We start from the raw sequence: 24,931 nt of genomic DNA, 5'->3' as shown, positions 1-24,931 counted from the left end.
CCAGACCAAGATGGTCAAAACTCGTCAGGACTTACGCCGTGCCGAGGGGAGCTGCTTCTACTGTGGCAGTAAGGAGCACCGGATCCGTGCCTGCCCGGAGAGGTCGGGAAACGCCTGTGTCTAGGTTCGCTCAGAGAGGTCGACCTAGACAAGAATAAATCCTCTCCATCTCTGCTGCTGTCAGTCTCAATCGTCTGCGGGAAGAACCGTTATTTCGAACTAGCCCAACTTGACTCTGGAGCAGCCGGGAATCTTATTTCACAGTCCCTGGTAGAGAAATACCGCATCCCCACCAAACCTCTGGCTGTACCCTTGTCTGTTGCTGCCGTGGATGGGGGTCTCTTACCACGCCCCATCCAACTCATCACCGAATCCATTACTCTGCATGTGGGAATGCTGCATTCTGAGAGTATCTCCTTTCATGTTCTGCCTGGACTCTCTCACGCCCTCTTGCTAGGTCTACCTTGGCTCCAGAGACATGCACCCGTGCTTGACTGGCAGACCGGAGAGGTCCTTCGCTGGGGACAGGACTGCCATAAGACCTGTCTGGTTCCCGTCCATCCCGTCCGTCCTTCTCCTACCCCAGCTAATCTACCTGGACTTCCGATTCCTTATTGGTCTTATGCTGATGTCTTTAATAAAAAGGAGGCAGAGACACTACCCCCTCATAGACCATACGACTGCCCTATCGACCTGTTACCCGGTACTACTCCTCCCCGTGGGCGTATTTATCCATTATCCGCTGCTGAGACCCGGTCGATGTCCGAATATATTGAGGAGAATCTGGCCAGGGGATTCATCCGGAAATCTACCTCCCCGGCGGGAGCAGGCTTCTTTTTCGTCAAAAAGAAGGACGGTTCTCTCCGTCCCTGTATAGACTATAGAGGCCTTAACCAGATCACGGTGAAGAATAAGTACCCCCTTCCGCTCATTCCGGAGTTATTTGATCGTCTGAGGGGGGCTAGAATCTTCACCAAACTGGACCTCCGTGGGGCGTACAACCTGGTTCGTATCCGTCAGGGGGATGAATGGAAGACGGCATTCAACACCCGGGACGGCCACTATGAATATCTGGTAATGCCCTTTGGTCTCTGTAACGCTCCTGCCGTCTTTCAAGAGTTGGTCAATGACATCTTCCGGGACCTTCTCTACTCCTGCGTAGTGGTGTACCTGGACGACATCTTGGTCTTCTCTCCGGATCTCCAGACTCACCGGAGGGACGTTCGTCAGGTCCTGCTCAGGCTCAGGCAGAATCACCTCTTCGCTAAATACGAGAAGTGCCTCTTTGAGCAGACCTTGCTTCCGTTTTTGGGCTACATTATTTCTCAGACCGGCCTACGAATGGATCCAGAGAAACTGTCTGCCATCGAGAAATGGCCTCGACCGGAGGGGTTGAAGGCCATTCAGCGGTTCCTGGGCTTCGCCAACTACTACCGCCTCTTCATACCACACTTCTCTTCCCGGACTGCCCCAATTTCCGCGCTCACCCGTAAGGGTACTAATCCCAAAGAGTGGCCGCCCGAAGCAGAGGAGGCCTTTCTTTCCTTAAAACAGGCCTTCTCTTCCGCCCCGGTGCTGCATCGCCCGGACGGCAACAAGCAGTTCTTCCTGGAAGTTGACGCCTCCTCCTCTGGAGCCGGAGCGGTACTTACTCAAAAATCATCTTCCGGGAGGATGGTAACTTGCGGCTTCTTCTCTAAACTCTTCTCCTCCTCAGAGCGCAATTATTCCATAGGAGACCGAGAGTTATTGGCCATCAAACTGGCATTGGAGGAGTGGCGTTACCTGCTCGAGGGGGCTCTTCACCCGGTAATAATTTACACTGACCACAAGAACTTGGCTTACCTCCAGCATGCCCAGAGACTTAACCCGCGCCAAGCCCGGTGGTCCTTGTTTTTTGCTCGCTTTGATTTTGTTCTTCATTTTCGCCCGGCTGACAAAAACGTCAAGGCCGACGCCTTGTCTCGATCCTTTCTGGTGTCTGATCTCGAGGAAGATCCGAAACACATCATCGATCCCGCCAGAGTAATGCAGGTGGCTCCCGTGAGTCTAAATCGTCTCCCTCCCAGAAAGACGTTCGTATCAGTACCTGATCGGGAGAAGATCCTTCACTGGGGTCACTCGTCTAAACTGGCTGGCCATGCCGGTCAGAAAAAGACCCTCCAGCTTATTACCCGGCACTACTGGTGGCCTACCCTGCACAAGGACGTTATAGACTTTGTTTCTGCCTGTGTGTCCTGCGCCCGCAACAAGGTTCCGAGACATCTGCCAGCCGGTCGCCTCCTTCCGCTTTCTGTACCTGCTGCCCCCTGGCAGCATATAGCAATGGACTTTATAACTGACCTCCCAGTCTCTGCCGGTTGTACGGTCATTTGGGTGGTCGCTGACCGCTTCTCCAAGATGGCTCATTTCGTTCCCCTGCCAGGCCTCCCGTCTGCACCCGAGCTAGCTAAAGACTTTATTCGTCACATCTTTCGTCTTCATGGCCTGCCCCTCCACATCGTGTCGGATCGTGGGGTACAGTTCACCTCACGCTTCTGGAGAGCCACTTGTAAACTGCTAGACGTCACCCTGGACTTCTCTTCCGCTTACCACCCACAGTCCAATGGTCAAGTGGAGCGGATCAATCAGAACCTGACCAGTTACCTCCGGCACTTCGTTAATGCCCATCATTCAGACTGGGTGGATCTCCTACCATGGGCCGAGTTCTCTTATAACAATCACGAGAGCGAATCCTCCTCCAAATCCCCGTTTTTTGTAGTCTTCGGTCAGCATCCTCGGATTCCTTTTCCTGTCTCCACCTCTGTGGACAACCCGGCTGCGGAATCTCTCGTTAGCAAATTTTCCTCCATTTGGGAGAGTACCCGATCCGCACTCCTTCAGTCGTCCGAACGGATGAAAAGACACGCTGACAAAAAACGCCTGGATCCTCCACAATTTCGTCCTGGAGATAAAGTCTGGCTCTCATCTAAATATGTCCGACTCAAGATACCTTCTTACAAGTTAGGGCCTCGGTTCATCGGTCCTCTGGAGGTCATCAATCAGATCAACCCGGTGGCCTATAAATTGAAACTCCCGGCCAACTTACGGATCCCTAACTCCTTACATGTATCTCTCCTCAAACCTGTGGTACTTAACTCTTTTTCCAACTCTACAGGTACGCCTCCTGCTCTGGTTTCTGCTGAGGACGAGTTTGAGGTAGAGAACATTCTTGCCACCAAAAGGGTAAGAGGAAAGACCTTTTTTCTAGTAGATTGGAAGGGGTTTGGTCCTGAGGAGAGAACGTGGGAGCCCCGGGAGAACATCCATGCCCCTCTTATCCTTGCTAAATTTCTGTCTGGCCTAAAAAAGGGGGGGCCTAAAGGGGGGGTACTGTAGCGCCGGCGTCCCTGCCCTCTGCTAGGCAGGGACGCTGTTCCCCTCACCTCTCTGCTCCGTGCCCGGCGTCCTCCTCCCGCTCTGCTGGCAGCGCGCGCTCCTTCCCGGCCACTGTGCTTAGGGCGCGCGCGCGCGCTCTCCCTCCCTCTTAAAGGGGCCGCGCGCGCCGTCCTAAGGAGTCCCCAGCCAATGGCCGGAGGACTTCACCATATATAAGGCACCTCCTCCAAAATGGAGGTGCCCGAGCAATGTTGTTGCACTGTTCACTACTCTGCTTCAGCCCTCAGGTCCCGTTGCCAGTTACCTGCCAGATACCTGCCAGATTCCTGTCAGCTTGCTGTCTTATTCCTGCCTGATATTCTGCTACCTGCCTGCTAGCCTGAGGTCCGACGGTCTGCCTTACAACTCCTGTCAGTCTGTCTAAGGACCAGCTTGCCCGCTCACCTGGGAGCGCACATCAGCTACCTGCCTGCTTGCCTGAGGTCCGACGGTCTGCCTTCCAACTCCTGTCAGTCTGTCTATGGACCAGCTTGCCCGCTCACCTGGGAGCGCACATCTGCTACCTGCCTGCTAGCCTACCTGGAGGCTCCGCCGTCACGTGCTGTGACCACCTGCCTGTCCAGTGACTCCTGCCCGCTCACCTGGGAGCGCTCATCTGCTGCCTGTCTCCTAGCCTACCTGGAGGCTCTGCCGTCACGTGCTGTGACCACCCGCCTGTCCAGAGACTTCTGCCCGCTCACCTGGGAGCGCTCATCTGCCGCCTGTCTGTTGGTCTTCCTGGAGGCTCCGCCGTCACATGCCGTGACCACCCGTTTATCCAGAGACTCTCGCCTGCTCACCTGGGAGCTCACGTCTACCATCAGCCGCCACAGGTCGTACCAACCCTTTACCCAGAGACTGCCCCGGTCACTTGCCGTGACCATCTGCCCGTTCATCCAGAGACTGCCCCGGTCACTTGCCGTGACCATCTGCCCGTTCATCCAGAGACTGCCCCAGTCACTTGCCGTGACCTCCTGCCCGTTCTTCCAGAGACTGTCCCGGTCATCTGCTGTGACTGCCTGCCTGGTCGCCACCCGCTCCCTTACAAGGACCGCCCCCTTGTATAGTAGCTCAGAGGTTCCGCCTCCCAGACCCGTTACATATTCTAGGTTCTTAAAAGTAGCCACCTTTTGCTTTGATGACTGCTTTGCACACTCTTGGCATTCTCTTGATGAGCTTCAAGAGGTAGTCACCGGAAATGGTCTTCCAACAATCTTGAAGGAGTTCCCAGAGATGCTTAGCACTTGTTGGCGCTTTTGCCTTCACTCTGCGGTCCAGCTCACCCCAAACCATCTCAATTGGGTTCAGGTCTGGTGACTGTGGAGGCCAGGTCATCTGGCGTAGCACCCATCACTCTCCCTCTTGGTCAAATAGCTCTTACACAGCCTGGAGGTGTGTTTGGGGTCATTGTCCTGTTGAAAAATAAATTATGGTCCAACTAAATGCAAACTGGATGGAATAGCATGCCGCTACAAGATGCTGTGGTAGCCATGCTGGTTCAGTATGCTTTCAATTTTGAATAAATGCCCAACAGTGTCACCAGCAAAGCACCCCCACACCATCACACCTCCTCCTCCATGCTTCACGGTGGAAACCAGGTATGTAGAGTCCCTCCGTTCACCTTTTCTGCGTTGCACAAAGACACGGTGGTTGGAACCAAAGATCACAAATTTGGACTCATCAGACCAAAGCACAGATTTCCACTGGTCTAATGTCCATTCCTTGTGTTCTTTAGCCCAAACAAGTCTCTTCTGCTTGTTGCCTGTCCTTAGCAGTGGTTTCCTAGCAGCTATTTTACCATGAAGGCCTGCTGCACAAAGTCTCCTCTTAACAGTTGTTGTAGAGATGTGTCTGCTGCTAGAACTCTGTGTGGCATTGACCTGGTCTCTAATCTGAGCTGCTGTTAACCTGCGATTTCTGAGGCTGGTGACTCGGATAAACTTATCCTCAGAAGCAGAGGTGACTCTTGGTCTTCCTTTCCTGGGGTGGTCCTCATGTGAGCCAGTTTCTTTGTAGCGCTTGATGGTTTTTGCAACTGCACTTGGGGACACATTCAAAGTTTGCCCAATTTTTCGGACTGACTGACCTTCATTTCTTAAAGTAATGATGGCCACTCGTTTTTCTTTACTTAGCTGCTTTTTTCTTGCCATAATACAAATTCTAACAGTCTATTCAGTAGGACTATCAGCTGTGTATCCATCTGACTTCTGCACAACATAACTGATGGTCCCAACCCCATTTATAAGGCAAGAAATCCCACTTATTAAACCTGACAGGGCACACCTGTGAAGTGAAAACCATTTCCGGTGACTACCTCTTGAAGCTCATCAAGAGAATGCCAAGAGTGTGCAAAGCAGTCATCAAAGCAAAAGGTGGCTACTTTGAAGAACCAAGAATATAAGACATATTTTCAGTTGTTTCACACTTTTTTGTTAAGTAAATAATTCCACATGTGTTAATTCATAGTTTTGATGCCTTCAGTGTGAATGTACAATTTTCAAAGTCATGAAAATACAGAAAAATCTTTAAATGAGAAGGTGTGTCCAAACTTTTGGTCTGTACTGTATATATGCAATGTTCTAAAAGAAAACAGATTATTAATGGGTAACTAGTCTGCTGGATAAATGTGATGTTATATGTTATGTGTGGGTGTCTAATATGCATATATACATATATATATATATATATATATATATATATATATATACACTGCCCAAAAAAATAAAGGGAACACTCAAATAACACATCCTAGATCTGAATGAATGAAATATTCTCATTGGATACTTTGTTCTGTACAAAGTTGAATATGCTGACAACAAAATCACACAAAAATCATCAATGGAAATCAAATTTATTAACCAATGGAGGCCTGGATTTGGAGTCACCCCCCAAAATTAAAGTGGAAAAACACAGTACATGCTGATCCAACTTTGTTGTAATGTCCTTAAAACAAGTCAAAACGATGCTCAGTATTGTGTGTGGCCTCCACGTGCCTGTATGACCTCCCTTCAATGCCTGGGCATGCTCCTGATGAGGTTGCGAATGGTCTCCTGTGGGATCTCCTCCCAGACCTGGACTAAAGCATCCGCCAAATCCTGGACAGTCTGTGGTGCAACGTGACGTTGGTGGATGGAGCGAGACATGATGTCCCAGATGTGCTCAATCGGATTTAGGTCTGGGGAACGGGCGGGCCAGTCCATAGCTTCAATGCCTTCATCTTGCAGGAACTTCTGACACACTCCAGCCACATGAGGTCTGGCATTGTCCTGCATTAGGAGGAAGCCAGGGCCAACCGTACCAGCATATGGTCTCACAAGGGGTCTGAGGATCTCATCTCGGTACCTAATGGCAGTCAGGTTACCTCTGGCGAGCACATGGAGGGCTGTGCGGCCCTCCTAAGAAATGCCACCTCACACCATTACTGACCCACTGCCAAACCGGTCATGCTGAAGGATGTTGCAGGCAGCAAATCGCTCTCCACGGCATCTCCAGACTCTGTCACGTCTGTCACATGTGCTCAGTGTGAACCTGCTTTCATCTGTGAAGAGCACAGAGCGCCAGTGGCGACTTTGCTAATCCTGGTGTTCTGTGACAAATGCCAAGCGTCCTGCACGGTGTTGGGCTGTGAGCACAACCCCCATCTGTGGACGTCGGGCCCTCATGCCACACTCATGGAGTCAATTTCTAACCGTTTGTGCAGACACATGCACATTTGTGGCCTGCTGGATGTCTTTTTGCAGGGCTCTGGCAGTGCTTCTCCTGTTCCTCCTTGCACAAAGGCGGAGGTAGCGGTCCTGCTGCTGGGTTGTTGCCCTCCTACGGCCCCCTCCACGTCTCCTGGTGTACTGGCCTGTCTCCTGGTAGCACCTCCAGCCTCTGGACACTACGCTGACAGACACAGCAAACCTTCGCATTGATGTGCCATCTTGGATGAGCTGCACTACCTGAGCAACTTCTGTGGGTTGTAGAGTCCGTCTCATGCTACCACGAGTGTAAAAGCACAACCAACATTCAAAAGTGACCAAAACATCAGCCAGAAAGCATTGGTACTGAGATGTGGTCTGTGGTCCCCACCTGCAGAACCACTCCTTTATTGAGTGTGTCTTGATAATTGCCAATAATTTCCATCTATTGTCTATTCCATTTGCACAACAGCATGTGAAATTGATTGTCAAACAGTGTTGCTTCCTAAGTGGACAGTTTGATTTCACAGAAGTTTGACTTACTTGGAGTTATATTCTGTTGTTTAAGTGTTCCCTTTATTTTTTTGAGCAGTATATATATATATATATATATATATACACATACATACATACATACATACACACACACACACACACACACACACACACACACACACACACACACACGCACACACACGCACACACACACACACTTATACATAACATATAGCAGCACATTTACCCAGCCGACCAGTTTTCTTTTTTATAACATGAAACAATTGCATTTTATTATCAGGAAAATGTATTTAAAAGAAATCTGTTAACAGGTTTCTGATCTAAGGGCAGCATGATGTAGGGTCAGAGACCCTGATTCCAGCAATGTATCAAATACCAGGCTGCTTGCTGCAGTTTTGATAAAACCACTGTTTTATCTTCTGCAGATCTACCAGTTCTCTGAATGTTGAGCTCTGTATAACTTTGCCCACACCACTGATTGGCAGCTTTGTGTACACAGCAACAAAGAGCTCATGAGTATGGATGACAACTTGACAGCAAGTTTTCTAGTCCTCTTATGATAATCTCTTGCTGATAAAACAGTGATTTTATCAAAACTACAGCAAGAAGTCCAGTAGTTAACACATCGCTGCAAACAGGGTTTCTGTCTCTATATTATGCTGCTCTCAAATTAGGTGGCAGAAACCTGGCGTCAGATTCCTTTTTAGACATTTTTTACATGTCCGTATTTCAAACGGACAGCGTGCGTCTGTAACACAGATGACATCTGTCTGTTCTCGGTTTGAATTACAGATTATTTGCTAGGATGAGTGAATTTGGTCTACACATTGGAGTAAAGAACAATACTTTTCTGTTTCATTTTTGTGGACATGTGAAAAGAGTCTAAAAATATAATGTGTCCATGTACTGTTCATTAAAAGAAACAGTCAGCATATGTATAATAAAAACAGGTGTGTAAATAAGGCTTTGCTTTTAATATAACTAAATATTTTTAGGAACCGTAATGGGAGCAAAAAAGATGCCTGCAATACTCTTTTCTCCAGATAGAGGGAGTAGGAGGGCAGCATTGAGTCTCTGTTCTTCTGCATTTTAATTAGATTGTAATGGTGAGAAAAAAATAGGAATATAAGTGGAAACTCATAAATCAGTGATGTATAAAAACTGAGAAAAATAGTCTAATAAAGCCTAACTCACCGACACTTCTCCATTGTTAATTCTGTGAGTTTTGCTTGCATACCTGAAACAAAGCAAGTTATTAACATAGTTATTAACTTCTAAGTGTAAAGTCCTGATGATTGTTCTAACTAGAGGCAAACATGGCACAAAAGAAGCAAAAAAAAACAACACATTTTGACTAAAAAAGTTAGAGACTTATGATCCTACCACTGATTCACTGGTTGTCCTTACTTGGACCACTTTTGACAAGTACTAGCCACTGAATACTGGGAACACCCTACAAGACCTGTTTTGGATATGTTCTGAACCAGTCATCTAGAAATCACAATTTGGCCCCTGCTCAGATCCTTACACTTGCTTATTTATCCTGCTTCTAAAACATTAACTTCTAGAACTAACTGTTCATTTGGAATCTAAGATATCTTATCAGGTGTCATTGTAATGAGATAATACAAAACCAGGGGCGGACACAGACATAAGAGGCCCCTGTGCAAGAACAGTATGTGGGCTCTTTGCAGTCCAATAGCGGATCATAATACACCCCTTTATGTGTCTGTGACAGAAACTGCTTGCTGCTTAGGAGGTTGAAGCGGGCTCTAACCTCTTACGCCCTGTGCAATTGCACAGGTTACAGTAATGATATGTCCCAAAGCAATAGCTACAAATAATTAGTTGCAGTTTTTTAAGCACATTTTCTAATTTTTTTTATTGATTGTCCTCAGTTATCTGCAGTGATGGTCATATCATGTGCACAGCAGTTACTATGATCAGTCTTAAAATTGTTAATTGTATAATTGTTCAAATTTCCAACATTTTAGGGTTTCTGTAGTCAAAAGTGATCTGGCAGGTTTGTAAACAACTTAGTGATGGAAGTCTGTAGCAGATTTTCTTGCTTGTTTATCAAAGGGGTGGTTAATAATTAGAGTAACAGCATTGTTGCTGTAAGCGAGAAAGATTGTTAACCTTTCAAGAACGCATTACATGTAGATTATTGAATGCCACTTTACACCATTTATGATACACATTATCAGACAATGTAAACCTCTGTTCACACTGTTCTATGCTCTTTTTATTAATGATTCTGAAATTAGTAACATCAAAGGTGATGTAGTCTGCAGCTCTATAGTCAGGAATACTGGAACCGCGATGGGCACCCTATCAAGCTAATAGAATTGTTGGGATGCATTTAGAAACTGATCCATCAGAACTGCTCTAGCTCCTGGTTCTGTTATGAAGAGAAGCCGTGAAACTGGAGTGAGCCAAGCCTTAAGGGAGAACTAAGTATAATTCTGCATGAGTTAGAAAACTGTTAAACATTCGTATGTGATACATTTGCTTATAGTTTTCTGAATGGAGATTCACGGTGACTTCCTTGGCTACTATAGGTAAATTATAAGAAAACTTGGGGGAATTATTCTGAGGGCCACTCTCCATCTATGATGAACAGGTTCTCATTGCATCATTTCGGTCTTATAGATTATGTGTGAACTATCCTAAAAAGAATAGACCTAGTGACAAGTGATTGTCTCCAGTGTCACCTCCAAATGGAGTTGTCTTCTGGACCTTTGGGATCATTATTATATTTAGTAGTTATACCGGATTTTAAGGAAGATAGCTGGCCATGATGTGAAGTGTTAAGGTGCCTATATACATGGCGCTAAAATTAGTGGGGTCAGCAAACTTTTGTCAAATGTATTTGGGGGCCTTCATTTATTTCCATGCACAAGTACTGTTTATGGTTCTCCAATAAGTTTGAAGGATCTGCCAACAGCAGTTCCGGGGTGGGTTGAGGAAGAAAACTGTTCCCTTTACAAACCTTGCCAACTTCTGCAATGATGAATTGAATTTCCCTGTGTATAATAAGGGCAGCCGTGTGTTATACAGCACAGTTTTATACCTCCGCTGTCTGAGACTCTCTGCCACACACATTGCTACATGTCTGCTCAATAATGGGAAAATATTCTTTCCCTTAACGACTCGTGACACGTGACAAACCTGTCTGTCGGGTTTCTGGCTTTTTACACAACTCCAACAGCTATTTGCACTTCAACTTAGACTTTGCCAGTGTTCTAAGAAAATGTGACATTGAAAGAAGTCCGAAATACTTGTTAAATTCCATGTAGCTCCGTCTGGTGTGAGGTGATGAAAAATCTGGTCACCCTTCACAGATGAAATTGGGTTAAAAGGGGTTAAATTACAGTGTCGTTACCCGCAAATCCACCAGACTATGGACAGGCATGTAGTATCAGAAGCTTTAAGGTCGTGTTAAAACTGGTCTATCAGGACGCTGGCCATCTGTAGAGGACAGTATGACCTGAGAGACATGTCTGGAGCCCAACTGGAGGGGTACCCTGATTGTACACAGGAACATGTGGGTGAAAGTGCCACCATATAATGGCAACCTCTCATCAATTGACCAGTTTTCAAATTATATCCTGGAACTTGAATACATGTCTATGGTCCTAGACTGGAATTGTATTCAGAAAGTTGTAGATGATTCTCATGGACTGAAATGGGCGAGGCTGAGAAGATCCATAATGTTCTAGGAGGTTCAAGAGTAGAAAGACCTGTAGTAAAGTTGTAAAGTTCTAGATCAATGATCTCCAACCTGTGGTTCACCAGCTCTTCTGAAACTACATATCCATGCAATGTGCATGCCCTGATAGGTGAAGCCTATAGGACTTTTTGCTTGTTTTTTTTTTTCCTTAAAGGTATTGTCCACATTTTAATAAATCTGTTGAGGACATGATCTTCTGTCCCTTACTTATGTACAGGTATTGCCTTACAGGTTCTCCTCCTGCACTTCTTTCTTCACATACTGCACAGCTCTCTCGTCCACATAATGACTTGATGGAGGAGCACTTGACCAGACCTGTCCAACAGTCTCTTTTAATTGAAAAACAGCTTTTCCAGCTTTCCAGGTGCAGTGTTTTTCCATTGGAGGATCTTGATGGACAGGTCTGGTTACATGCACCTCTGTCAGCGGTCATTCTGTGGACAAGAGAGCTGTGCAGTCTGAAGAAGGAGGAGGAGAACCTGTAATACTTGTATATTATTAAGTGCCACAAAATAATGGCCCTGACACATTTGGTATGATAAGATTACCAGCCCTTTAAAATTGTGTTAATTTATCATTATTTATCATTGCATAAGGAAAAGACATATGGCTGCAACATTACACGTTCATTTCTCTATAACAGGACTTCCACAACATGATAGATCTATTCTAGGCATTGGCACAAATCTTACATTGACAACGCGTTTCATTCCCTTTTATGTCTCTGAATTACATTCATTAGTACTAAGTACTAACAATACCTGTAGTACCTGAATACCTGTAAAATACCAATCGCTAGTACACATGACAAATTAAAACTCAACATGTTTCACTTATTTATAGTCCATTGTACTAAAGGTGCCAATACACCTACGATGTGCTAGTTACATGCCAGTTCTGCCCACAGCTCTATTGCTCATCCCTCCCCCTGCACATACTGTATATGATCAGCTTGGCTGAACATGCATGGGTTATCAATGGAGAGAACAGAATAAGCCTCTGCCAAACATATCTGGCGGCAACTAAGGGGCAGACAGTATCTGGTCCCTGTGAAGAAATAGTATATGGGCCCCTACTGTTTATCAGCTAATTTAAAGGTAATGTGTCATCTGAACATTGCCTGTTGCTTAAAGGGGTTGTCCAGGACTTTAACATTAATGGCCTTATCCTTGTATAGTGGCCTCGGCCAGGTACTGCACATCCGCCACTTATTAAAATAAATGAGGGGGTGGATGTGCAATACCAGGCAGTGGCCACTGTTCCGCCGTCGGAGCTGTGCTTTGCGGGATAGGGGTACGGTGATGGCCTGAAGCCACAGCTCATCTAATTCATGAGGAGATGTGGCATTCCCTACTCCAGAACTCTTACTCCAGAGACTGTAGGGAATAGAGTAAGATTTGTGGTGTGGTTCATGGAGGCGCACACCAATCATAAGACTGTAAGCATTAAAGGGGTTGTCCGGGACTTTGACATTGATGACCTATCCGTAGGATAGGTCATCAGTGTCTGATCGGTGGGGATGCGACACCCGGCACCCTGGCTGATCAGCTATTCCCATTGTCGACATCAGCCAGAACTGCACAGCACGGCTCCTTTACGACTGCATAGTGGCCACAGCCGGGTACTGCACATCCGCCCCTTATTCAAATAGGAGGTGGATGTGTAGTACCTGGCCGCGGCCACTATTCCGTCGGCGGAGCTGTGCAGCTCTGTAACTGAGCACTTCCTTCCGCCGCCCCCACACCGAGAGCAGCTGATCAGCGGGTGTGCCGGGTGTCACACCCCCACCGATTAGACATTGAGGACCTATCCTAAGGATAGCCATCAGTGTTAAAGTCCCGGACAACCTATTTAAATCAGGTGTCTATGTCAAATGTATTTATTTTGATACATTTTGCTCAGATTTTTTTGGTCACACCACTTGTTAGAGAATTGGTGTCATGCGGCTCATGCCCGCCGAGTAGTCCCAGCTTTAATCCAAGTATGGTTGCCTAACAGTGAAGTGTCTTGGACTCTGCAGTCAGTACTCCCCAACATCTCCGTTCTGCACTTTAAAAGGTTTGTCCATGTAAAATAATGATTTGCTGCAGCGTTCAGATAACTTTGAGCAGCACGTCAGTGCAAGCGGTCTTAGGGTACGAGCACACGATCAGTAATTGCTGCAGATTGTACGCAGCGCACTTACACTGCGTGCAAACCGCAGCGGCCAGATGTTACAGCATAGTGGATGGGATTTCAAGAAATCCCATGCCCACTATGCGTCTCCGTACACCTGCGGATCACCCGCGGACACCGACATGCAGCGCGTCTTTACAGACCGTAGGATGTCAATTTCTCTTGCGGAGACGCTAGTCTAGAGAAATTATAACAGTGCAATGTATAGGATGCGGTGAATCCGCATGGTTCATTGAACACATGCGGATTCACCTGTGTGCAACGCTTTGGATGCAGCATAAAGTATGCTAAGTTCAAAGCGCTGCTAATACCGACCGTGTGCACATAGCCTTACTGCTGCAGCCAATCACTGGCTGCAGCAATCTGTCAGCTCATTGAACGGTTATATCTCTGCTTCCTGTCGCTACTCAGTCCAGGGAAAAGTCTGTACCAGTGGATATTACTGATTTAGTTTTTTTTACATTTCTAGTCCCCTTTTACTCAGTACAGCCGTCACTCAGGAGCAGCTGGGAGGGGTTGAGGAACGCTTGCAGTATAGAGCCGAGGGCACTTCACTGTTAGGGAAGGCGGCAGCGGACACTTGGCATAGTGATATGCTGGATTTGCCTCGGTCCTACTGATAGTAATAAAATCAGCATAAATATGTTTAAATAGTTTTCCAGGTCATCTATCATGTGCAGTCATAGTTGCTGAGTGTCCCCTTAAAGTCACAGAAACACCAGGCTCCAAACAGCCATGTGAGAGATCGGTGGGACAAGTCTATTCATGAGTGGTTCTTCTCCAACCTGTCTAAACGCTGAGGAAAACAATGCGGTCTCACCACCAGCCGTACTCGTTTAACCAACACAGCCCAGTGCACGCAGTGTTTCCCAGAGCATTTTTCTCAAGGTTCTCAGACGTGCCTCATCCTGTCCTTGAAAGACAAGACAAATCATTAATCCTGCCTGTTGTTGAAATGATTGTGGAAGTGGTGAATGGAAGATGCTGCTAAGAAAGTTTATATAAAATACAGTATATATTCATACCCCGGAAACTTTCCACATTTTTTCATGTTACACCCACAAATTTAAATGCATTTTATTGGAATTGTATATGATATATCAACACAAAGGAGCAAGTATTTGTGAAGTGTAAAGAAAATGATACATGGGTTTCAAAATATTTTAAAAAGAGAAATCTGAAAATTGTGATGTGCATTTGTATTCAGTCCCCCTGAGTAATTACTTTGTAGGACCACCTTTCACTGCAAATACTGCTGCAAGTCTTATGGGGGCTGTCTCTACCAGATTTGCACATCTAGAGGCTGACATTTTTGCCCATTCTTCTTGGCAAACTAGTTCTAGCTCAGTGAGATTGGATGGAGGTGACTGTGAGCAGAAATTTTCAGGTCTTGCCACAAATTCTCAATGGGATTTAGGTCTGGACTGTGACTGGACCATTTAAGCACTTGAATATGTCGTTGTACTGCTGAAAGGTGAACCTACACCCCAGTCTAAAGTCTTTGCCAGCCTCTAGCAAGTTTTCCTCCAGGATTGCTCTGTATTTAGCTCTATCCATCTTCCCATCAATTCTGACCAGCTTCCCTTGTCTCTGCTGAAGAAAAGCATCCCAATAGCATGATGCCACCAACATGTTTGATGGTGGGGATGGTGTTTTTAGGGTGATGTGCAATGTTAGTTTTCTCCCCACACATAGCATTTTGCATTTAGCCAAAAAAGTTCTACTTTGGTCTCACCTGACCAGAGCATCTTCTTTCACATGCTAGCTGTTAACCCTACATGACTTTTAGCAAACTGCAGATAGGACTACTTATGACTTGGTTTAAAAAATGACTTTCTACTTGCCACTCTTCCATAAAGGCCAGATTTGTGCAGTATAAGACTAAAGCCACGACCCCACTATCAGTATTTGGTCAGGATTCGGTCAGTATTTTTTCTCAGGAGTGGGAGCCAAAACCAGGTGAGGAATAATCAGATTAAAGGTACAGTATAATAGAAACAAGTGCACCAATTCTGCATTTATCACCAACTCCTGGTTTTGGCTCCCATTCCTGAGAAAAAATACTGACCGAATACTGATAGTGGGGCCATGGCCTAATAGTTGTTCTGTGTACATTTTCCCACCTGACCTGTGGATCTCTGCAGCTCCACCAGAGTGACCATGGGCCTCTTGGCTGCATATCTAATTAGTTCTCTCCTTGCTTGGGATGTCGGTTGAGGTAGACGGCTATGTCTTGGTAGATTTACAGTTGTGCCACACTCCTTCCATTTTTGGATGATGGATTGAGCAGTACTCCGTGAGATGTTCAGAGCTCGGGCTATTTTTTTTTCAACATAACCCAGCTTTACTTTTCTCCACAACTTTATCCCTGACCTGTCTGTTGTGTTTCTTAGTTTTCATGATGCTCTTTTATCACTAATGTTCTCAAACCTCTGAGGCCTTCACAAAACAGCTGTAGTTATACTGCGAATAAATTACACACATTGGACTCAATTTTCTAATTATGTGACTTCTGGAGGCAAGTGGTCTCGAGATTTATTTAGGGGTATCAGACTACAGGGGGCTGAATACAAATCCACTTCACAATTTTCAGATTTATATTTTTAAAATAATTAGAAAACAATGTATAATTTCCTGTACACTTCACAAATACTTGCTACTTTGTGTTTGGTATATAAAATCCCAATAAAATAAATGTAAGTTTGTGGGTGTAACGTGTAAAAATGTGTAAAAGTTCACAAGGTATGAATACTTTTTCAAGGCACTGTAAAACAGTAAGAAAGTTCACTAGGATTTGTGTGATCGGCAGCGGTACGATTTCTCGGACCCCACTAATCCTGAAAATAAATGTGCAGTAGCACTCATTCAGTGTAGCAGTCTCTGCACGGCTTTCCCCCTAAGTCACTGGCTGTGCAGGGGAACAGCAGCACGGCTCTTTCCAAGTGAATAGGGGTCGGCTGCAGTACCCTGCTGACAGCACCACTGCGGTTGGACCGCAACTTATCATAAACGAACCTTCATCTTATAAGGTGGGACTACCTATATGCTCTAAAACATTTGAGTACTTTTGCAATCATTTTTTTATTACTCCAATGCATATAAAATACAATTGAAGAAAATTTGCAAAAACATTTCCTATTCTGTACAGAGCTGCAATGCAAACCCATATGTCTCCATGATAAATTATAATGCTGTCATGTGTTATTTCGGAGAGTAATGTGACTGCAGGATCAAACTACTTCGAAACAATATGGTGACACATAGGTCTGCAGAGGAGCTGTAGACACAAAATGTCAGAATTTTTAGGAAAACTATTTGCAACATTTTTTTTAATTTCCTTTAAGATGCATTGGAGGATAGCAAAATTGGTAAATACATATACCCTTTGAAAAGTATTTTAGAGCAGTTTCCAGCATTTTAAAAGGAATCTGTCACCATGTTTTTGGTACCCCATCTGAGAAAAGTATTATCAGAGACCCTGATTCCAGCAATGTGTCACTTACTGGGCTGCTTGTTCCAGTTTTGATTAAAAACTTTTCTCTGCTGGAGATCTAGCAGTTCTCTGAATGCTGAGTCCTGTATAAACCATCCACATCACTGATTGGCAGCTTTTTGTGTACACTGTGCATAGGCAGAAAGCTGCCAATCAGTGGTGGATGCATGGCTTACTAGTCCTCTAGTGATAATCTCCCGCTGATAAAACAGTGAGTTTATAAAAACTACAGTAAGCAGTCCAATAAGTGACACATTGCTGGAATCAGGGTATCAGCCCATACATCATGCTGCTCTCAGATTAGGTAGCAAAAACCTGCACACAGGTTCACTTTAATGGTTACATGTAGGAAAGGCGGGTCATGTGCAGCTCACATAGGTGCATGTCTCGTCACAGAAGAGAGCAGTGATAAGCGTTCTGTATATGTATATCCCTGGCCTTACCTACTACTTCCTTGTCATGTATCTCCTTCAGTCTGTGCAGAGCGTCGGTAAAGCTTTCATTCGCCATATTGCCACACTTTTCGTTCACAGATTCAGGGTTATAACCATTCAGATGTTGCCCTTAGAATAGGAAGAGATTAATAAGATGTTATTATTGTTCTCAAACATGACACCATTGTTCCCAGCCAGCGGTTTGGGGGCCATCATCGGCTAATAAGCATCCTGCATGTACCTGCCCTACCAATATATTATTAATAGAAGACATAGGTAAAGGGTAGGAGGGGTATGCAGCTGCAGTATTTCTCCTCAGAGCGCTGTGAGCGGGGGGACATGTTGAGATCACTTTTTAGGGGTCCAATAGGCAGGGCCCACATTATTGCACCCTTTCCTTAGCATATTGGTGGGCCATTGAGTGAGGGATTGTCCCGGTGACCAATTCTCTCAGGTATTTTGTATCTTATTTAACGCCTTTTGAAATTATTAATCCAACAGTCATTTAGTAAAATCCACTTTGAGTCTGATACCTTGTGGTTTAGTGACTCAGCGATGGCTCCCGGCAATCCTGTTTCAGAACTGGATGCGTTTGGTGGAGACTCTGCTGTGCTGCCAGGCATTTTGTGTTTGAACAAGCTGGCGATGGTGCCAACGCTTGGCATCAATATACAGCCTCATGGATTTACTCTAAGCATTAGCATACATCGTATACATAAATATACGACGCGTTTCACTCCCACTATTTTCCATGCTCCTTCGTTACTGTTGCATTAAATCGTAAAAAAAAAAAAATCAGAATATTCAAAAGTCTTTTTTTTTAAGGGACAGATTCACACCAAGCAGTTATTTACATATGGCAAATTAAAATCCCACGCGCTTCAATTTAGTTTTTCTTCTCTTTCGACTATGATACTATAGAAGGGATTCACATCAAGCAGAAACACACATTACATATTTGATCACAACGCGTTTCACTCCAGCTTTTCTTCTCTATATTCTACAGTACTAAGTATATCATATGGACTACTTTTATGACATCTTGAAGTATTATATTTATCTATGTAAAATACAGAGACACGCAACATATTCGAACACAACGCATTTCATGCCAGCTTTTCTTCTCTTTAGTCTATTGTACTAAGGATATTAGAAGGACTATTTTTGAGACGTCTTTGAGAATCCTATTTCTTTAGTGAAACTAAACTCTTGATTATCGTGCTGAAATATTATCTGGGTTATGACTGTAAGCTGTGCGGAGCAGGTGAGTATTTGTCCTGTACACCCTGTGTGTCATTTGACCCATTGTAAAGAGAGATGACATAGCGGAGAACTTGTTATTTCACTTTATGTTGACTGTCTGGTTGAACTTGTGAGAATTAAAGGTTAACCACTCCTCGTATTTAGAGTAATGCCACAAAAAAATATTGTAATGCACCATAAGACCCCCTCAAAATTTAATTGTTTGCTACAACATCCTCAGGTATGTCTGCAATTATTCCAGATTAACCCTTTACTTCTAATAGGGCTGATTTAAAAAAAATCCCCAATTAATTGAGTTTTTATGATATTTGTCAATAATCATGTTGATATGAGGTGCACCACGTCAGGCTACATCTCAGGGCAGGAGGGAAGGGGTGTTTTATACCCAGTCTATTATCAGACCTATGAACACCCCTGGATAAAACTCAAGAAACAGGCAACATATGGTGCCCAAATAATGGCATAAGCAATGCCCCCAGAAGTGACCAAAGTATTATTGGAAAGGACCCAGAACTGTTGGTTCCGCTAATTCTGCATGTGATGAATGTTAGTTAGTAGAGGCTAAAAAAAAAAATTTCTAATAATATATACATATCTATCTATATATATATATATATATATATATACCAGAATTTTATCATTTAAAAGGGTTGTCCACTACATTTCATGAATGTGTTAATCTTTCCAGGGTGGTTGTAAAGTGCACAAATAACATATACATTTTCTTTTACCACCACCCTGGGCCCATTATTACGTTTATGAAATGTAGTTGACAACCCCTTTAAGTCCATGTTTATCCTCTGCATCAGGAAAACAGAATTCTCATCTGTAGAAAGCTATATTAAAGGGGTGTTCCTGTCTTGGACATTTATGACATAGGGATAGGATAAGCATCGATCGCCGATGTACACTGGAATAAGCGGTGGCTGCGCAGGCATGGCTCTCTCCATTCATTTCTACATAAGCTCAGAAAATTGGCGATCAAGCACAGAATTTCGTACCGATTTAGGTTATGAAAAGAGGGGGGCAGAAATTTAGTCTAATCTCTGACTACAGACGTCCTGTAATATGATGAAGTACAACCTGATAACACGTTACTGCCAGCACCACCATCCAGCCGAATGACATATGATGGACGGCTCTACACCTGATACGCTCCGTCGCTCTGTCATGTAATAGCTGCCAGTATTACCGCCCCAAAAATAAACAGATTCTGGTTTACAAAACAGGCCTGATTAACCCATGAGTGTTGTATGTATACAAGCTGTGCCCGACTGCTGCACCAGTACAAGGGTGTGATCTGATCACTTCTGCAGCACAGCATGCCGCTTAGACAAATGAGCAAGACGTTCTGCGCCTGAACGATCATTAAACAGATTGACGCACAACACCTTTAAAAGCATGATCGTCCGACCAATTATTGACCCATGTAAAAGGGCCTTAAAGGGTTAATCCCATTTTTTATCATTTAGGTTACCCCCAGATTTGGACCCCTGAGAATGGGCTCTGCAGAACGCCACTGGAATGGAACCATATCATACACACCACCGCTTCATTCATTCTCTGTGGGACTGCTGGAAAAAGCCAAGTGCTGTATTTGGCTATGCGGTTGTGGTGCGTTTGTCCGCCCTCCATTTTGGCAGTTTTAGACCCCCATTCCCTGTATTGGTGGGGGTCACAGCTTACGGAGCCTCACCGATAGGTGATAACTTTTAAAGATGAGAATAACTCTTTAAGGAACTCAATAGTGTCAGATTCTAAATTCTGAGCTGAATATTTTCTTTATATATAGGGTATAGGGACTGGAGTTGTTGGATTGATGATATAACTGCTTCAAATAATGCCATTCTGGCCACCAGCAGCCACCACTAGAGGGAGCTCAGGAGCTTACTGTTCATACACTGAACTCAATAGTAATACAGTATGCAAAAAACTCCTAAGCTCCCCCTAGTGGTGACTACAGGCCATTAGAATGTTATTATCTATGCTAGGAGATTGGAGATCTGTATCAGAAAAGTAAAGCTGAGGCTGAGATAAAGATATATTAAGAAATGGAACAGCTAGTGGTAAAAGGCTGAGATTAACGTTCGTGCTTGCCACACATGGTCTACTCCCAGCTCCACTGTGCGGCCCATGCCTGGTATAAGACTCAGCACAGACAGGACATAAAATGCTCAGTATTAATGGCAGCACATGCTCCTAGTCACACAAGAAAATCTCCATCTTGCACACATGATCCTTCCTTTGCTGAATAGGAGAGGATTATTTTTCACCGCTTGTGCACCGCTGGCACGATTTCTGAGAAGGAGGTATACAGAGGTACTGCGGTATGTGAATGCTTTACTTTCATGTATTGGCCCACACAATGTAGCCTAGATTTAAAGGAGTTGTATTAGATTCACATAAGTATTTTCTACCAGATACAGCGCCACTCCTGTCTACTGGCTTTGTGTGGTAGTGCCGCTCAGCTCTATTTAATAACATGTAGCACCCCACAAATGAGTGGCGCTTTTTTTGGTATTGAGAAGCAGCAGCAAGTTTTCAATCTCCCTCCAGCACCCCCACTGGAGAAATAAAGTATTACATGGTACCTAATGAAATCAATGAGCTCTCTTTGTAATGCACGGACATGCTGGGTCCTCCAAGCTGAGAGACACTCTTTATAGCCGCTCACTGATGTCTTATAGCTAATAGATTTAATGTCATGCTTTGCCACTCAGGACCTTAACATATTCGTTTTACACTGAGCATTTATTTAAAGGGGTTTTCCATTTCCAATTTTATCTTTAAAAAATTAAATGGTTTAAAATGATAAAAGTAGCTGTTCTTATCTCTCCCCGCTGCTCCTCTCCTGACGATGGCTGGCCCCCGCCAGTCTCTACTTCCAGCTGCAGAGGTGACATCCTAACACAGGGACAAGTGACCGCTGCAGCCAATCACTAACAGACTGGTAACTGCTGCTGTCAGTGATTGGCTGCACAGTTTACATGTCCCTGTGTTGAAGAGACCGGCGTGGGATGAGAACATGATCAGTGGGGAGTATTTTTTTTATGACTATTTTTTTTTTAACTTTTATAATTTCAAGCCTTTTTTTTAATTAAAAAGTAGTAGAAATGGACGATGTTTTACAATGGAAATGGATTTTGGCAAAATTTTTTGGCTAGACTGTAGTATAAATATAACCAACATCATGGAGCCGATTTCGCTTGGGTGGGACTGATTGTTACGGATTACGTCTATGGTCAGATTAAGGGCGGCTATGACAGATGACATGTCTGCTGGACGACTGGTTGAGAAAGTCTTGGAACGCTTTTTATCTCCTGGAGTGTTTCGTCAGGTCTCTTTGATTATATTTAATGACCTGCAGACAAAGACTGTTTATTCTCCGGCTGCCTGGGCGGCAGGGCACTGCCATTCCTTCAGAGACATTCCACCTGCTTGGTGTGTGAGCACAAAGCTCCTCTTATGTGGCGGCCTCTACTCCTGCATTCCTGTGGGGTAACACTGGAGAAGTCACTGCCAACCTCAAGAGTCTGTGGAGTCATGTGCCTTCTGCAGCCATTAACTGTTAACCCTTTACATGTGACCTTAAAGGGGTTGTCTAGGAGGAGAAATAGCACCACACTTACCTACTGGTTGTGTCTGGTACTGCAGGCAGCTCTATTAAATACCAATACAACCTATTGATAGGTTTGGTGCTGATTTTGGAAGAAAGTGTCTATGTTCTTCTTTTTTTTTTTTAATCCTGGATTAAAATGTGCCTCTGGGGGCTATTTTAACCTCTACAAGAAAATACATTTTACCTAAACTAAGTCTAGTTGGCTGTCCTGTATCCTGGTACATAACCTTACCGGACCCTTATATATCACAATGTAGTATAAAATGTATATACACATGGTCACTAATATATACGGACAGCTCTATCCAGCCTGATATGAGTATACATCAGCGCACCAGCAGGGATGGACGCTGGACCTTTATTAAAGGGTTGTCCAAAATAAATTCCTTTTGAAAACAGCGCCACCTCCGACTACAGGTTGTATGTTGTATTGCATTTCAACCTCATTTACTTCAATGGTGCTAACATGCAATACCCAACATTGCAACAATAGACAAAGGTGGTGGAAATATAATTTTTAAATTTATTCCTGATCCACAAAATATAATATAATATAGCTATGAATATATACACCGCTCTACATACACTGGGCCACCAAAATCAATGATAGCCACCATGCTCTTGCATCATTTTGAAGGTCACCCCATCCACCCCAGACCACATGTTCCTCTTCCGCTTAGACCCTCACAGTCTGATATGAGTGATGGCTGACCACCACTCAGGTCTGTTCCTCCCATCCCCTGCAGTCCTGCCTCCGTCTGTATATTACAGTGACAATATATGCCCCGACGATAGCCGTAAATGCACGGCACACATGTCACTTACATATCCCTCGCAGACACCTCCAGTCCCCCAGGGCTTGGCGTCCACCACGTTCAAATTTGGCAAATTGGAAGAGTCTCCGCAGCCTGATATCAGCCGGCAGTCCGACCGCACAGATACCAAACACACAAATAAAATAAATTTGTCTTTTTTCTTTTTTTTTTTTTTCCTTTCTTTTTGACAAACTCGCTGAACAGGTTTAAGTTCCTTCATCCCTGCAGCAGGAACGAGGCAAACCATAGTCTAAGTGGACAAACCGGTCCTGCTGTTTCCCAACAAAGCTGCAGAACTCGTATGGTGCTGGCCGCAATAGAGATACGATTGTAGTATGGGAATCTAGAGATGGCGGCTCTGTGACATTCAATCTAGACATTAAAGACTTGTTCCCCCATAAATAAAATATGAGTCCTTCTTGCCCTCCTCTGTCGCGTTCTATCCAGTGGTCGTGTTCCTGGTGACAACTCATATGGTCCCAATTTATCATTCACAGGTTTAATCCCCTAGCTCCCCCTTTTGCCAGGTATCATGCTCACATTCTATATTTTAATTATTAGGGCCATGTAAAATACCTGGGGGGCAAGTGATCCCTCTATATGAAAACCTAAGTCGTTTTTATTTTTTCCATAAATCAATAGTACATGTGAAAATAAGAAACTTTGTTATATATCTTATCAGAGAAATCCGCTTCTTTCTCCTAGATTTTTCATTCTCTATATTTGCAATTCAGGGGTAAAATCTGTCTTCAGTGAGAATAGATTTTTCCCATTCCAGAGATAGGAGATGACAATTAGTGCTCATAAAGTTCTATGGAGAAGTGTAACTGTCATATCCGTAGAACTTACAGCAGAATGTCTGTGTCTGTCTCTGGCTCCTCCCTCTCCATTGGTTTTTCAAAGCACTAACTGTCAACTTCTATCTCAGTAATAGGGAAATCTGTCTTCACTGAATATGGATTTTATCCATGAATTGAGAGTGAAAGATCAGTCTAGGAAATAAGCAAATTTCTCTCATAATATATATTATAAATTTGCTTATTTTTACTATTGATTTATGAAATAAACATTAAAGTGACAGTTACTCTCTAAAGGAGCACTCTGTGCAAATGTGTAATATTGTGTATGGTCTAGTATACAATATAAGGGGGATACATAGAATACCCATGAGAGAATCCCTGTGCACTTGGTATAACATGGTGTATTAGTTTAGTCTGGAGTGCTCCTTTAAAGGGGCTGTCTGGGACTTTAACATTGATGGCCCAATACAAGAGATTCGATCACCATCCGTCCGCAGTCTCTTATGCCTAGGGGCTGTCGTAAGCGAGGTGTGTAAGTGTCCTGCTCAGACGCTTACACAGCCCCATAGATGGCAGCCTCCAGTGGCTAAAGTAAATACTATTAAAGTTGTAGAATTATATTTGTATTAAAAATAATTGATTATATAATCAATAATTCTTATTAATACAGAGTTAAAAATCACAGCACCTTCCCTTAAAGAGGCTGATGTGCAGTACCCGGCCGCGGCCACTATTCCGTCGACGGAGCTGTGTAGCGCCGTAACTGAGCAGTTCTGGCCGACACCGAGAACAGCTGATCGGCGGGGGTGTTGGGTGTCACACCCCCACTGATCAGACATTGATGATGACTTGCCCCCAGGGGCCGGTGGCGGATCACTGGGGTCATCACGGTGTCTGGCCCAGGGCGGTCAGTGCACAAAAGGGGCTACCTATTATTAGTTAATGTTCAAAGAGTTCGTGACACCACCTGTGGTGTCTGGGGA

General features: G+C 44.4%; 1 protein-coding gene across 2 annotated transcripts in view; it reads right to left on the bottom strand.

Annotated features, from left to right (window-relative positions):
- RBBP8NL (RBBP8 N-terminal like) overlaps positions 1-23,310 on the bottom strand; it is a 48,354-nt gene extending 25,044 nt beyond the window's left edge. Inside the window, exons 1-3 of one of the 2 annotated variants that reach the window (XM_073682980.1) lie at positions 23,159-23,310; positions 17,461-17,580; positions 8,811-8,853 (exon numbers count right to left, since the gene is read on the bottom strand). In XM_073682980.1, coding sequence (XP_073539081.1) covers positions 8,811-8,853; positions 17,461-17,527 — 110 coding nt within the window. In that variant the 5' untranslated portion in view covers positions 17,528-17,580; positions 23,159-23,310. Of the gene's footprint in view, positions 1-8,810; positions 8,854-17,460; positions 17,581-19,797; positions 19,820-23,158 lie in introns of those variants that run through there. The other variant, XM_073682979.1, reaches the window with a different exon arrangement.
- Between the last annotated feature and the right edge of the window lie 1,621 nt (positions 23,311-24,931).

Source organism: Phyllobates terribilis, unplaced genomic scaffold, assembly GCF_046119375.1.
Source record: "Phyllobates terribilis strain yellow unplaced genomic scaffold, ASM4611937v1 Scaffold_5__5_contigs__length_657084704, whole genome shotgun sequence".
In the NCBI taxonomy this organism is placed as follows: Eukaryota; Metazoa; Chordata; class Amphibia; order Anura; family Dendrobatidae; genus Phyllobates; species Phyllobates terribilis.
This window is presented reverse-complemented; position numbering and strand designations above follow the sequence as displayed.